Below are 14,913 nucleotides of genomic sequence, written 5' to 3' on the forward strand. Positions count from 1 at the left end.
CACTTTTATGCGATTATTTGGCCAGATTTTAACTCACAAACTATTTAGTGAACATTAATTGTGAATTTCTTCCCTAAAAGATCACTTTTTACTTTTATGAAGAATGAAGGACACAAAGTAAGTTCAGAATTCAGCTCAGATACGATCATTATGGTGTGATTAACGACAGAGCCGTGCTTATTTAAAACCCTTTTGCTGTCTGTAGTTTGTGTCGTTAACACACAGACTGACAGGGAGACATAAACCAGCTGTGTGTCTTTTCTGTGTGAGATAACGTGTCCTGTCGTCCTGCAGGTCCAGCGGTGCAGCAGGGGACACACTCATGCCAGGCGAGGACAGACGTCCTGTTGAAGCTGTTTGATAGCGGGACAGGAGAGGAGGAGAACACCACGTTCAGCTGGTGGAACAAGGACAACAAACTCAGGGATATGTCCGGGAACACTGGGAGAGGTAAATACCCAGCATGAGCCTGATCCGGGAAGCTGGGTGGGTTTGAGGCACGGAAACGACGTGAAAATAAAAAACGTCTGAAGAAAAAAGTGCTCCCCTGCAACTTTTCATCACTAACATGACAAGAGCAGGGTGCATTTTGGGCTGTTTGAAGAACAGGAACAGTAAAAATGTTTGTCTGCATAAGAAATGGCCTATTTGTAGAGCGCCTTCTCAGGGTTCTACAACCCCCAAGGCGCTTCACATCACAATCAGTCACACACACATTCTCATGCTGGTGGGAATGAGCTACGACGTAGCCATAGCTGTCCTGGGGCGCACTGATAGCGGCGAGGCCTGCCCAACACTGGCACCACCGGTCCCTCTGACTACCACCAGCAGGCAAGGTGGGTTAGGTGTCTTGCCCAAGGACACAACAGCAGCATTCTCTGGTTAGAACCTGCAACCTTCTGATTACTGGACAACCCGCTTTACCTCCTGAGCTACGTATATATACCTAACACAAAGAAGACTAATCTAATTAAAGAAATTTGGTCTGTTTAAAACTTTTTAACCATCATCTCCATCGTTACGACTGATATGATTTTATTTATAGCCAAAATTAACAGAAGGTTTATACACACACCAGGTTTGCACACACACTCTACAGGAGGGCCACAGATCAACTGTGACCTCAGGAACAGAGAGGACAGATTCGGTCTGGAGGATATTTTAATCTTACTTAAATCATTTGTTTTTGCAAATTAGGACTGTCAAGACTAGTGATCCTCTAGTTTCCTGCGTAACGTGGCTTTGATTTGACTCGTGGCTTTAATGATGCAAGTTAAATATATTTTTCGTTTGTTTTTGTTTATATTTGACAGTCTATTGATTTCTAGCAGTTCGTAGTGCTGATCGATCATGCGCACACCATATAAAGACATTTAAAGACTGAATGTTAACTTGTTGCAACAAAACAACAAGACTAACTTCATGCACAGAAAATTTTAATAAACTATTTCTAAACAAATTTGTACCCAAAAAGTCCTTAACACTTTTATTTCTGCACCAAAATATTTTATTTTGTGCATATTTTTCTTTATTGGGACAATAAGGGTTAATTACATAGGTCAATAAAGTATTTATTTATTTATTTATTTATTTATTTATTTATTATTAATGTTCAGGCAATATTAATTTAGTGTTTTTCTATCTATCTATCTATCTATCTATCTATCTATCTATCTATCTATCTATCTATCTATCTATCTATCTATCTATCTATCTATCTATCTATCTATCTATCTATCTATCTATCTATCTATCTATCTATCTATCTATCTATCTATCTATCTATCTATCTATCTATCTATCTATCTATCTATCTATCTATCTATCTATCTATCTATCTATCTATCTATCTATCTATCTATCTATCTATCTATCTATCTATCTATCTATCTATCTATCTATCTATCTATCTATCTATCTATCTATCTATCTATCTATCTATCTATCTATCTATCTATCTATCTATCATCTATCTATCTATCTATCTATCTATCTATCTATCTATCTATCTATCTATCTATCTATCTATCTATCTATCTATCTATCTATCTATCTATCTATCTATCTATCTATCATCTATCTATCTATCATCTATCTATCCATCCATCCATCTATCTATCTATCTATCTATCTATCTATCTATCTATCTATCTATCTATCTATCTATCTATCTATCTATCTATCTATCTATCTATCTATCTATCTATCTATCTATCTATCTATCTATCTATCTATCTATCTATCTATCTATCTATCTATCTATCTATCTATCTATCTATCTATCTATCTATCTATCTATCTATCTATCTATCTATCTATCTATCTATCTATCTATCTATCTATCTATCTATCTATCTATCTATCTATCTATCTATCTATCTATCATCTATCTATCCATCCATCCATCTATCTATCTATCTATCTATCTATCTATCTATCTATCTATCTATCTATCTATCTATCTATCTATCTATCTATCTATCTATCTATCTATCTATCTATCTATCTATCTATCTATCTATCTATCTATCTATCTATCTATCTATCTATCTATCTATCTATCTATCTATCTATCTATCTATCTATCTATCTATCTATCTATCTATCATCTATCTATCTATCTATCTATCTATCTATCTATCTATCTATCTATCTATCTATCTATCTATCTATCTATCTATCTATCTATCTATCTATCATCTATCTATCTATCGGTGTTTTTCTGTGCACCTGGTGCGTGCGCGTACCACCTCCACCCTCCAGCTCTGCTCCGCTTTAATATCCTGCAGGTTGATGAAGCTTGGCGGGGAGATTTTTCTCCACACTCCGTTGGTGGCGTTAATTTACGCGGGCTGCCCTCCTCAGTCTGGCTGCCGTTTGATGTGGAAATGAAAGCTGGGAGGAAAAAGAAAGAGAAAAAAAGAAAAGGCAGCACAAACCCAGAGAGAGATGAGATTTGAGTGAATGGGTTAAATTAAAAGCGTTGGTTGGTGTTCTGGGTTTGTGAGCAGATACAGAGAGGAGGCTGTTGTGGCTCCCTTCATGTCTGCTGCTGCTCTCACCAACAGGAACACTTGTCACAGTTGTGCAGGCACAAGCTCTGTCAGATTAGTGCAAGAGTCAGTTAAAAAGTCATAAATTGGTGCAAATAAATATTCTGACAGCTTTTAGTTGTTTTTATCACACAGTGACTCATCTTCATGATTTCTGCATAAAAAATTTGTTTCAGCTTTTAAATTTGAGCCATTTAGTCTCCACAGGACACGTTTTATTATCTTTAATTACACAATGTCTCTATTTTACATTATTATAACCGTACATGATGCCTCAAATGAATGAAAAATGCAAAAAGAAACACTTTCACTGCTTTTCTTCCTCAGAGTTGACATAAAACAGCTGGTCTACATCAGTAAATGTTTACCAAATAACTAATAGCTTTACTTTGTTAATAAAAAGTAAGGAAAATGTGAAAGATAAGCAAAAAATCTAAATATTAATGATAAACTTCAGTCATTTACTTGAACAACTCTAAAACAACATTTTTGTTCCTGTGAAATGCATCACTAGCCTTTGTTCCTGCCCAAATGAAGCACTTAGACGGGAGAGGAGAGTGAGAATAAGCCAGCAGGTATTTATTCATAATGAGCTGATTAGCTGGTTGTATTAATTACAGTAACAGAGCAGCTTTGTAGACTGTAGTTTAACATTTGCAGGATGTTTTCTTTAGATTTTCTTCTCAGTTTTATTGTTTCTGAAAAACACAGTTCCTTCCTTCCACCTTTTGACGTTCTCACTGAGAAGAAAAGCAACTCATTAAGAGCAATGAGTTTTAATTTATTGCATAAGAATTATAAAAGTAATAAGTCGTCATGTGGTAAAGTATTACAATCAAAGTTTTTATTAATATTATCATTTGTAGCAGTAGTTGTAGTAGTGGTAGTAGTAGTAGTAGTAATTTCATCATGTTTTGATGTGTATTATAGAAACACATCTAATTGTTTGCTAAATGATCAATAAGCAATACGTTTATTTTCTATTTAAACTAAAATTTGCACAGAAAAGTTATTGAAACAAAGAAAGTGTCAGGAACTGTTGTAGCTTGCTGTAAAAGTGTTTTTTAATGGTGTGTGTGTGTGTGTATGTGTGTGTGTGTGTGTGTGTGTGTGTGTGTGTGTGTGTGTGTGTGTGTGTGTGTGTGTGTGTGTGTGTGTGTGTGTTTGCATTTACCTGTACATGTGAACAGACAGTGAATACTTACCAGACCTGTTTATAGTACATTCCTGGCTACAAGCACGTTTTTGATGCATCTAAAGCCTCCTGTAGGCGTGCGACTGCCTCACAGGTGCGAGGTGTCTAATGTTCCTCGACATTTATGAGTGTTCATCCCCCCTCCTCCCCCAGGTCATGGGGGTCTTAACCAACTAGGCGGAATGTTTGTTAATGGCCGTCCTCTTCCGGAGGTGATCCGGCAGCGCATCGTGGACATGGCCCACCAGGGGGTCCGGCCCTGCGACATCTCCCGGCAACTCCGGGTCAGCCACGGCTGCGTCAGCAAGATCCTGGGACGGTGAGCCCAATATCCTGTCACTCAGCGGCTTGGTGTTCGCTGACATGTGTACTTTGGTGCTGACTGAAACATTCTGTTTTTTACTCAATGACCTGTCCCCCTGCAGCTACTACGAGACAGGCAGCATCAAACCGGGAGTGATCGGTGGCTCCAAGCCCAAGGTGGCCACCCCAAAAGTGGTGGAGAAGATTGCAGATTACAAGAGGCAGAATCCCACCATGTTTGCGTGGGAAATCAGAGACCGGCTGCTGGCGGAGGGCGTGTGTGACAGTGACACAGTGCCTAGCGTGAGCTCCATTAACAGGTGGAAAACTAACCCTCAAACAAAAAGCGTTCCCGACACGTAAATATGGAAAAAGTCTCTTAAATTTGTGTTTTTGTTTCAGAATAATTCGAACTAAAGTCCAGCAGCCGTTTAACCTTCCCCTGGATGGAAAAGGCCTGAGCCCAGGGCAAACATTAAGTACGTCTCTATCGTTACAAACACAGTGGAGGTTAAGTTAGGCTTCTCTTTACAGAACACAAGAGTTCTCAGATGTGTTGTTTCTGTTCCTCAGTACCCAGCTCAGCCGTCACCCCTCCTGAGTCTCCACATTCAGACTCGCTGGGCTCCACCTACACCATCAACGGCTTGTTGGGCATCCCCCAGCCAAACACCGAGGGCAAGAGGAGCCATGATGACAGTAAGATCTGGATCTAACCTTTAACCTGGCTGCATTAAAGCTAATGTTGCTGTTTCACCAGTCACTTCAGAAATGGAGACAGACTTAATCCCTACATGTCCTTGTGAAGATTAATAGTTTTAATATAAGTCTTCCATACTTCTATAAACTGTCATGTGGAGAAATGTTTGTAAATTCTGTTTTGGATGTGTGTGTCACTCGTGGAACAGAAAGGCTTTTTACTGCCTCACAACGGTACGTTTTTTTGGAATCCTCTCAAAAACACCCTTGCTAAAACATTTAGTTTAAAATGGAAAGTGAGGTAAAATTTATCTTCCATAAATGTAAAATTTAGATGAAAATATGGTCTGTACAAAATTCCTCCAAAATTAGAAATATTAACATGTATTTTATAATAATATTATTTTAATTATTAGTACATTATATAAGTCAGTTTTTCTTTTCTCATTTGTGAACCATTGCTTTGTCAGAAAGTCCAAGGTTATCCGACGTTTTACTTTACTGGGATTTGATTTATTCATCCCTAATAAAATATAAAATGTATGTAAACTTCTGTAACACTTCTTGAATACGATCGGTTGCTCTGCGTTGCACATACTTGCATTAGCATTAACTAACTGCATTAGCTGCAGGAAAACGATTGGGTCATACAAAGCTAGTCTCTCAGCATTCATGGACTCACCCACCTTGGCTTTCGACCGCAGAAGGCTGTTTTTTTTTGTGGCCAGGAGAGAGCAGAGCATGCCTCAGCTAGTAGAAGCTAACTGTTAGCATTAGCAACCACTCAACATGGCAGCACATGTTTAGGCTTGTGCTATTTGTGGAGATAAAACATCAACATAACATTTTTTACCCAAGACTCACAATGTTGTTAGCCAATCAGAGGTGAGATTTTTGCATATCATGAATATTAATGAGTAAGATGTGTAATCTTGTTGTTTTCCGCCCCCACTCTGCCAACAACCTTCTACCCCTGAAATAGGATCACGAGAGCATTTTCTTCCCTGAAGACTCAAAGTCATTAATTCATACTAAAGACCACAGCAAGTTTATTGGGAAAAAAAGTGAATGAGAGCTTTAAAAAAGTACCTGGGCCTGAAACAAATCCCTGAGGAACGCCACAGGTCAGGTTAATGTTTCTGAGGATGTTTTTAACTATGAGTCCAACCTGTGATGGTTTAGGAATGTTTAATAGAGGCCACCCAAAAGTTAAACTTAGTGATACAGGATTGATATTAATAATAATGACGAAATCAGAGCTCTGTCACTTATAATGTTTGACTATTTGTTTCACCTGTGAACGAAGAAAAACGACAGCTGAATTCAGAAGACACGAAAAAGTTAGTCATTTCACATTTCTCCTTGTCCATCCTCCTTGGTGTGTTTCCCAGGTGATCAGGAGAGCTGTCGGCACAGTGTGGACTCCCAGGCCAGCAGCGGCGTACCGAGAAAGCAGATGAGGCTGGACCACTTTTCCGCAGCGTCGCAACATCTGGACTGTGGGTTCGATCGCCACCACTATCCATCAGACTCATTCAGTTCTGCCTCAAGCAGCAAGACGGAACAGGTAGCTGTAAACTCTCGTGTTTATTGAAAAAATACTTAACATTTTCTCTGCGTGTCACATTGCAGACTCAAAGCTAATCATTATTTGTCCTCTCCAGACTTTGTACCCACTGTCCCTAATCAACGGGAGCCTAGAGGAGGCCAAGAACAGCCTCTCAACATCTGGCTCCGTCATCGGACGGAACCTGTCGGCACACCAGGGCTATGCCGTGGTCACCGGTGAGGCTCTTCATGTTGTTCAGTGTCTTTTTCCCCTAATCAACCTTGGGGGAAAAAAGCTGAATTTCACCTTCACTCATTATATTTTTCTTTTACTTTTTATTTATTTATTTTTTCCGTATTCATTTCCCGATTTGTTTTTTCCATTTTTCACCCACCCATGGTCAGAGCCCTTACAGACCCTGCCGCTCTGCCTGAAACAGGAAATATCCCCAGAGGTCACCAACACGAGCCCCTCGCCCAACATGGCGGCCTCTAACCTGGCCATAGTGGAGCTGCAGAAACCCGTTTCTGTCAGCAGCAGCTGCAACAGCAGCAACAGTAACCATCACTTCCCCAATGCCTTCAACTCATTCTCCCATCATGCACCAGTGTATGGCCAGTTCAGCAGCCAGGCTATCATCTCAGGTAATGCAGCCACCCATCCCATCTATGTTCCACATTTAAACATGAAAGCACAGAAAATCCTGTGTATTTTTTTTATTCAGTTTTATATCGTTAGGGTTAGGGTTTCTGTGTCAGGTTGCCTTAAATGAACCTAAATCCAGATGTGTGTTTTGCGTGTGTACTCAGGCCGTGACATGGTGAGCTCCACCCTGCCGGGCTACCCGCCCCACATCCCATCCCCAGCCCAGACAGGGTACTCCTCCTCTGCCATCACAGGCATGGTAGCAGGTAAGATGTATGACTAGAAGGAACAAATATAAAATAAAACCTAGCTGAGGAAGTATAAGTCAGACAGAAAACATAGAAGAGGGGAGGTGAAGAAGGCAGAAGAAGGAGAAAAGCCTGGGTGGAGGTTTGTAGATTAACAGAGAGACAGGCTGAGTTAATCAGTAGGCCTGCCAGGGTGCTGAACTGTGTGTGGGCGTGCGCGCGGGTGCACACGGGCCCGGGGGGTACAGAGAACAGGCTGGGGGTTCCGCCCTGCTGCCCACACCCCCAGCCCAGACACCTCTGACCACACATTGCCATGGGAACCAGGGGGCCCAGGAGGAAGATGCAAGGGTGGGCGGGAAGGGATGTAAAGTCTGAACGAAGAGTAGGAGGTCTTTGGTGTGTGTGTGTGTGTGTGTGTGTGTGTGTGTGTGTGTGTGTGTGTGTGTGTGTGTGTGTGTGTGTGTGTGTGTGTGTGTGTGTGCGTGCATGTGTGTGTGTGTGTGTGTGTGTGTGTGTCTACATAAAAACATTGCACTCTTATGTGTGTGTCAAGGTGCATGCATGTGATCAGAAATTGTGTGTGTGTGTGTGTGTGTGTTCCTTCTTTTTTGAAGTCTGTCCTCCGAAGCGCGAAATGAGAGGGTCTGATTTATTATTTTTCTAGTGGGCCTGCTGTGAGGAAGCGCTGATACACAATTACTGAGTGAAGGAGGAGAGGGGGAGAGGAAAAGAGGAGGAGGCGGGGAGCTCGGGGCTTCATTCCAACCAACATAATTACCAATTAGATATTGGAATGCTTAAAAAAGAGAGAAGGGGGGAGAGAAAGAAAGAAGAGTGTTAGTGAGGTTAAAGCAGGAAGTGTGAGACAAACAAAGAAGGAAGAGGAGGGGGCACGGACGTGGCTGGAGGAAGAGCAAGCAGAGGCTGACTGAGGGCACGCACCACTGGGCCGAGGGATTTTACCCTCAGCCATCCACCTGCACTGCAGATTAATGGTTTACATGCTGCACTAACTGCTGGTGAATTATGAGCTAAGGCTGAGCAGACGCTGGCACGCAGACCAACAGCCCAACTCTGCAAAGCTTTGCCATTTAATAAAAAATGTCTTCATGAGTTTTATTCAAAATGTGGATGTTCTAACTCCTGGTTTTGGTTGTTTGCAGCAGGTGCAGACTACTCGGGTCAGTCCTACACCCATTCCCCCTACACCTCCTACAGCGAAGCCTGGAGGTTCACTAACTCAAGCATACTGGGTGAATATTTTCCTCAGTTTTTGTCTTTTAGTTACATTAACAAACTGTGGATTAATGTAAAAACCTTTTTTTATCAGAACAATGACAAGGTTTCACTGCTGACCTTGTTAAAGAAATAATTAGGTGTGGCTTGACTTTTAAATAAACAATTCCCAGGAAGAACAACAGAAAATACCTCAGTCACATGTTTGAGCTGCATTTGTCTCCTGTGGAAACTTTTCTGCCTATTAAGAAGCCCTAGTTTAGTTTAGCACAACCTTGGTTTATTTATAGTTTAACCTTTACTCACATCCTGTTAAAGTACGTTTGCATTTGGTATGACAAAAGGGGTGATTGGAAAAAATAACAACTGAAACAGGCAGAGAAAAGCAAATGTGGGACTTTGAGTATTAAATATTAATGACAACATGAAGTTTTATTTTAAATCTTTAGTCGTGCGTCCACATTTATCTTTGTCCATGTACTCTACATTTATTTTTACTTAGATAGTTCTTATACCTAGTTTGAGATAAACATCTGTTTTAAATACAACACTGCCGTTCATTCATGCGGTGTACCTCAGGGATCAGTCTCAGGCTCACAAATGTGTGTATGATATACATGGCACAGAGTATCAGAGATGATAACCCTTTAAAGTTAGAGGAAATTTAAAAAATGTATTTTTCTGTTTTTCTTTTCATTATATATATGTGCGTGCGTGTGTGTGTGTGTGTGTGTGTGTGTGTGTGTGTGTGTGTGTGTGTGTGTGTGTGAGTTTGCTTTTCTTAAAACTTTTACTTATTTCCAACTGTATTAAAATTTTCAAATGTTAAATATTAAAGTTGGTGTTTAGGATTCAAACTGAAGCCCAAACTGCACACAAGTGATCAAATGTGACCATTTAAACAGGTAAAATTTATGTAGTCTGAAGAAGGCATGACCACGGTTCTTTCTTTCTCAGTCTGGTTGAGCAGCTTTTCTAAATCATCACAAAATTAGTGAATAATTTTAAAAGTTTGGTTTGATGGAAACAAACTGACTTTAAACTTGGACTTAGCTATTTTCATGCTGTTTACGAACTGCTGAGGACAAACCAGAAACATCTTGTTTGGGTTAATGTATAAGAGTGGTAATGTTATAGGAATCATCCAAATTTAATTCTTAAGGAAAACTATAAAATATTTAGATTTGATCATTTAAAAACAGAAAAAATTATATTCAAGGCAACAAATAATTGAGAATTAAATAAATAAATTAACTTTGGCAAAATAAATCAGTTTACAAGAATCGGGTGCTATTAAAATAACTAAATGTTGGTGGTTTATTTTTCTGCTGTTTCCACTAAGGACACTGAATATTGTTAATAAAACATTTAATATGTAATATTGAGGGAATATATAAGTTCATACTTCTGCTCGTTGTTTGAGAGGAGGAAAATAAAAAAAAATTAAACAATTCATTCAGAGACAAAAACAATGGCGTCTGAGTTCAGGAAATAAAAGCATGATTCTGAGAGTTAAACAAAACAAGTTCATCTGAACCTCCCTCCGCCCCTGCAGGTTCTCCCTACTACTACAGCTCTGCCTCCCGCACAGGCCCCCCCTCCACAGCTGCCTACGACCACCTCTAGTTCCAGCTGAACCCTCACCTGGAGGACACTCACCTGGAGGACACTTGCTTAAAATCACCCAGATGGAAACCTCACCGTCAGCATGTGATCTCAAACCGAGGCTTGAAAGTCAAAAGCCGACATGAACTTCTCTATTATTTATTTGTCACTTCTGCAGGATGGCTGATGCACGTTTACACACTCCCTCACATGGTGCAAAGCATTAGTTTCAGTCTTTTTAAAGCTGTTTTGGCCAAAGACGTTTTATATTTTCCTGGCTCAGAGTTAGGGTTATCTGGTTGAGTCGATTTTGGGGAATATGCAACTTCTTTTTACTGACCTGTGCCTGTTTTGTTTACACTTTTCTTTTCTTCTGTCGAATTAGATGATATATTTGACTAGAAACCCAGATTTCACACTGAATCGCAAGTATTTCCCCCACGGTTCAAACATCTGTCCAGCGGTGTGTACATAGTGTAATTGATGAATTCCTTGTGGAGGAGGCGATTAAACTACAAGGCTTGAGATCCATGATGTGTTTTGGCTTCAGATGCATTTAGTTTGATGTCATGCTGATGTTCTGATGTTTGGTAAAAACAGGAACTATTTTTTCTTACACTGTTATTAATATTATTGCAGATGTAAATATGGAATTTCTAAAGAAATATTTTAATTAAAAGCATGACAAAATGATCTCTGGTTTCACTTTATTATTATTATTATTACTATTATTATTATTATTATTATTATTATTATTATTATTAGACATGACCTTGCATTTCTGCTTTTATTCCTGAAGCTCTCTGCATTTATAAAAGGACAAGCTCAACGATCCTGAAAACACACGCAGCTGTCTAATTTCTCCTTTTTTATTTTCTGCATCATGTACTTTTATTTGCAGTCGTTTCGTCCCTCTTATAGCAGACTCATTACGGCGGCACGTTAACGAGGCCACGGTTCAACGGCACTGCGGCCCACCTGGTGCCGCCGTGCGTGTGGGACCCACCGTGCGAGGACGACGCAGAAGCTGCTGATCTCGCGCTTCATGAATTTCAGCTCCAGAGCTTTATATTTAGTCGTCACTTCAAAATAAAAGTCCTATTGGGTGTTTTTTAACACTAACTGGATGCACTGGCTGTGTGAGGGTTTAGTCTGGGTCAAGACCTCACTTTGGGTTTTGAAATCATGTTGAAAACAACATTAATTTACAGTAATTTAGGCTAATGGTGCATTTCTAGGTAGCGTTAGGGTTAAAGATCAGGTTTAAGAATCAGAAAAAAAGACAAAGTTAAAGGGTGAGCAGTTTCAGTGCAGAAGGTGCAGCATAATATTTCTTCTGTATTTGTCATGAAACAACAAAATAAAAATGTAACAAAGGGATGAAATCTTCTGAGCTCTGGAAAAAAACCAACATACATTTATGCATCAAAGGTTTTTGTCATTTTAATAGTTATAATCAGTTGTTTCTGTAAGTTACATTTTTGTTTTCGGTAACACTTCACAATAAAGGTCCCTTTATTAATGCTACTTGTATTACGATAATAAAATATTAATGCATTGCTAAGCAGACACCCCCCGGCCCCTTGTCCTAACCTTATGGACACTTAATAGTCAACAGTATTGTTAATAAAGGGACCCTTTTATAAAGTGTTACCTTATTTTCTTTTCTAAGCTGCTAACATTTCTCTTAAATTCCAGATAAAAATATTCTGAATTGTTTTTTTGTTTTAATAAAAAAGATGCATTTTTTTCCAACAATACAAGGAGACATGAGAGAACAAAACAGTGTTTACTTCATGTTGAGATACTGTTAAAATGTGATTAAAGCAGGATGAAATGATTAAAAATCTTTTTTAATTTAATCAAAAAGTAGAAATTGCAGCATTGAGCATTAATGTTTTATGTGTATTCATGTAAACAACGCAAAGAAAACGTACTGAAGTGTATTTTTAAAGAAAAAAATGCCAATTTCTGACAGTCCTTACCTGGTGGAATAACTGACCTGGGTTTTTTGTCCAGTCATGTTTATGACTTTATGCAGCTCGGCTTTGTTTGGTGGCTTGTGACCATCCATCCTTTCCTTCAACACAAGTGAAAGCTGCTGTGGTTTTTCACAGAGCTGAACTTCAGTCTGTCTCTGCCGTTGTCATTCAGTGGGACATGAGCTGAGACGTTTGGGAATCTTTTGGTAAATATGTTTATTCAATATGATTTTATTACTTCAATAGAGATTCATTAAAGGTTTCATTTCAGGCTAATTTGTTGAACCCTGGGCCTTTTTTTGAGAAGTCTGCTCAACATGCCCACACTTTAACGAGTATTTTTCTGTAACCACAAGGGCTATGATTGCTTTTTGAAGTAAAACCTCATTGGATTTGTTGAGATTTCATTTTAAGTATATGTGTCACTGATTAAGTGTAAATGAACATTGTAAAAAAAAGAAGATTTTTTTTTCTTTTTTGATTTAAAGTTTTTATTTCTGGCTGAATAACTCTTTGGATAAGTGCAGCAGTAGCTTTAAACTTCAGTAAATTAATAGTCCTGCATCTGTACAAAGTTTGAGTTTGATAAAGCAATTTTACAGAAGTTTATACAGATACTTCTATGCCAAATGTATTTGGATGGCTTGTCTAACCTTCTAGCTATCGTTGTTAACATGGTAAAGTCACTCAGTGACAAATAAAGTTTTTTGAAAGTTTTTGAATCCAGGCGTCACAGTGTGTCTCGGGCATTGGCTGAAGCCCTGTTATGCAGAGAAAATTTGACTTTTTTGGTAGTTCCACCCCTGAAGGGAACCTCTGAGCCAATAGAATCACTTGCTGGTGAGTTTTATTTATTTATTGTTTTGGTTGGCTTTCGTAAACCAATCACAGGAGGAGAATTGCCGTAATCTGGGAAATTTAAGTTTCTGAAAAGTTCCCGGCACTGGGTCCATCAGGTTCAAGGATTTTTAAACCTTTGAGAACAAAGGTAGGCACAGTATTAAGAGAAAATATTACCATTAGCACTAATGAGATGTAATTTATCTTAAATACGAGTTATTTCTGTCAGCCTGAATTCATACCCAGAAATAAAGCGGGTTGTTTCAGTAAAAGTCTGCCCACACCCACTCAGACAAAATGTGTCTACAACAGCGTCTTAGGTGAGTCAGTTGCTGTGTTGGCTATGTCCAGTGGTGTGTTCAGTCTGGCACTCTAACCACTGGACTACCAAGTCTGGATGACAAGTCGCCTAAGCCACATGTCCTAGACTAGCTTCTAGGAGAAGAGAAGGGCCTGATGACGAGACTAGCTTCCATTAAGGCTTTACAGAAATTTCAAAGTAAAACAAAATCTGCAGCTGAAACAGGAAAATGCATGAATGCAGACAGGTTTGGGGGGGGGGGGGGTCCATGAGGAAATAACAATACCACATGGTAAAAAGCTCCAAAAAGTGGATTTTCTATGATATGCCCCCTTTAAGAATCTGACATGTTTTTATACTCATGAACAAAAAATCTGAATGTAAGCTGAAATGTGCTAATTTTGACTAATTAATAGTTTTTATTCTTTGGCCTTAACCATTTAACAGCATGCTGAAAAGTCACACATTCCTAGTTTTGTTTTAATCATTTTCCTTCATTATTCATTTTATTCATTTAAGTTTTTAGATTGTTGCATGAAAATATACTTAATTATTCTTTAACCAAAACCTCTGCAAAAGGTTCATTTTACAAAATTCTGCGTGTTTTATTGTTTCACCACGTCTGCAAAGACACACTAAACTAAAGAGCTCTTAAATCAGAATGAACTTTTGTCTCTGGTTGTCACCATGAAGATGAATATAACCACCACACGGTCTTTCTGTAACCTCCTACTGGTTCTGCAGACTCAATTTTGTACATTTTCACACATTAGCTTAACTTCTACTCATTATTTGGACCTGTCTCACACACACACACACACACACACACACGATGAGCACCGTGTTTTAATTCAACCTGATATTTTTAGATTCCTCTGCATTAGAACATGCTCTACAAGCATCAACACCGCAGCTTCTGAAGGAGTTAAAAAGAAAACACCGCCCTGCTACGCACCAGTCGCAGCAGAAACAACTTGTCTGGCTCTCTCCGGGCCTATTAGTGAGGAGGTTTCGAGCCACAGTGCTTCTGGTAATGAGCCCGACAGCACAATACGGGCAACGGGCCGGAACAGCTGAGGGCAGACAAAGCTGGCAGGACGGGGCGACTGGGACCGACTACATTTAACACAGAGCAACATTAACACTGCGTCTGTGTGTGAGATGGAGAGACAGAATGTATGCTGAGTGTGTGTGTGTGTGTGTGTGTGTGTGTGTGTGTGTGTGTGTGTGTGTGTGTGTGTGTGTGTGTGTGTG

General features: G+C 39.4%; 2 protein-coding genes across 4 annotated transcripts in view; both read left to right on the top strand.

Moving 5' to 3' along the window:
- The window catches only part of LOC139070480 (ADP-ribosylation factor-like protein 3), a 30,418-nt gene extending 29,993 nt beyond the window's left edge, over positions 1-425 (top strand). The window contains exon 8 of the mRNA XM_070552780.1: positions 295-425. Coding sequence (XP_070408881.1) covers positions 295-361 — 67 coding nt within the window. The 3' untranslated portion in view covers positions 362-425. The remainder of the gene's footprint in view (positions 1-294) is intronic.
- Positions 319-11,229, top strand: pax8 (paired box 8). Of its 3 annotated transcripts, none has more exons than XM_070552773.1 (11): positions 319-450; positions 4,402-4,567; positions 4,674-4,871; positions 4,954-5,030; positions 5,125-5,250; positions 6,642-6,817; positions 6,915-7,035; positions 7,204-7,443; positions 7,609-7,710; positions 8,859-8,948; positions 10,487-11,229. In XM_070552773.1, the coding sequence occupies exons 1-11, from the start codon at positions 429-431 to the stop codon at positions 10,555-10,557; spliced, it is 1,389 nt and encodes a 462-aa protein (XP_070408874.1). In that variant the 5' UTR covers positions 319-428; the 3' UTR covers positions 10,558-11,229. The 3 variants fall into 3 exon arrangements, with proteins under 3 accessions (XP_070408874.1, XP_070408875.1, XP_070408876.1); XM_070552774.1 differs by having other exon boundaries at positions 4,426-4,567; XM_070552775.1 differs by lacking the exon at positions 7,204-7,443.
- The last annotated feature ends 3,684 nt before the right edge of the window (positions 11,230-14,913 follow it).

This window comes from Nothobranchius furzeri, chromosome 6 (genome assembly GCF_043380555.1).
Source record: "Nothobranchius furzeri strain GRZ-AD chromosome 6, NfurGRZ-RIMD1, whole genome shotgun sequence".
NCBI classification, from domain to species: Eukaryota; Metazoa; Chordata; class Actinopteri; order Cyprinodontiformes; family Nothobranchiidae; genus Nothobranchius; species Nothobranchius furzeri.

What these genes read in the sequence shown, in the direction of transcription:
- pax8 (XM_070552773.1), top strand. Translation starts at nt 429, where the DNA reads ATGTCCGGGAACACTGGGAGAG. An exon ending in GTCCGGGAACACTGGGAGAG is followed by an intron (nt 451 to 4,401) that starts GTAAATACCCAG and finishes CTCCTCCCCCAG; the next exon opens with GTCATGGGGGTCTTAACCAA. An exon ending in CAAGAGGAGCCATGATGACA is followed by an intron (nt 5,251 to 6,641) that starts GTAAGATCTGGA and finishes TGTGTTTCCCAG; the next exon opens with GTGATCAGGAGAGCTGTCGG.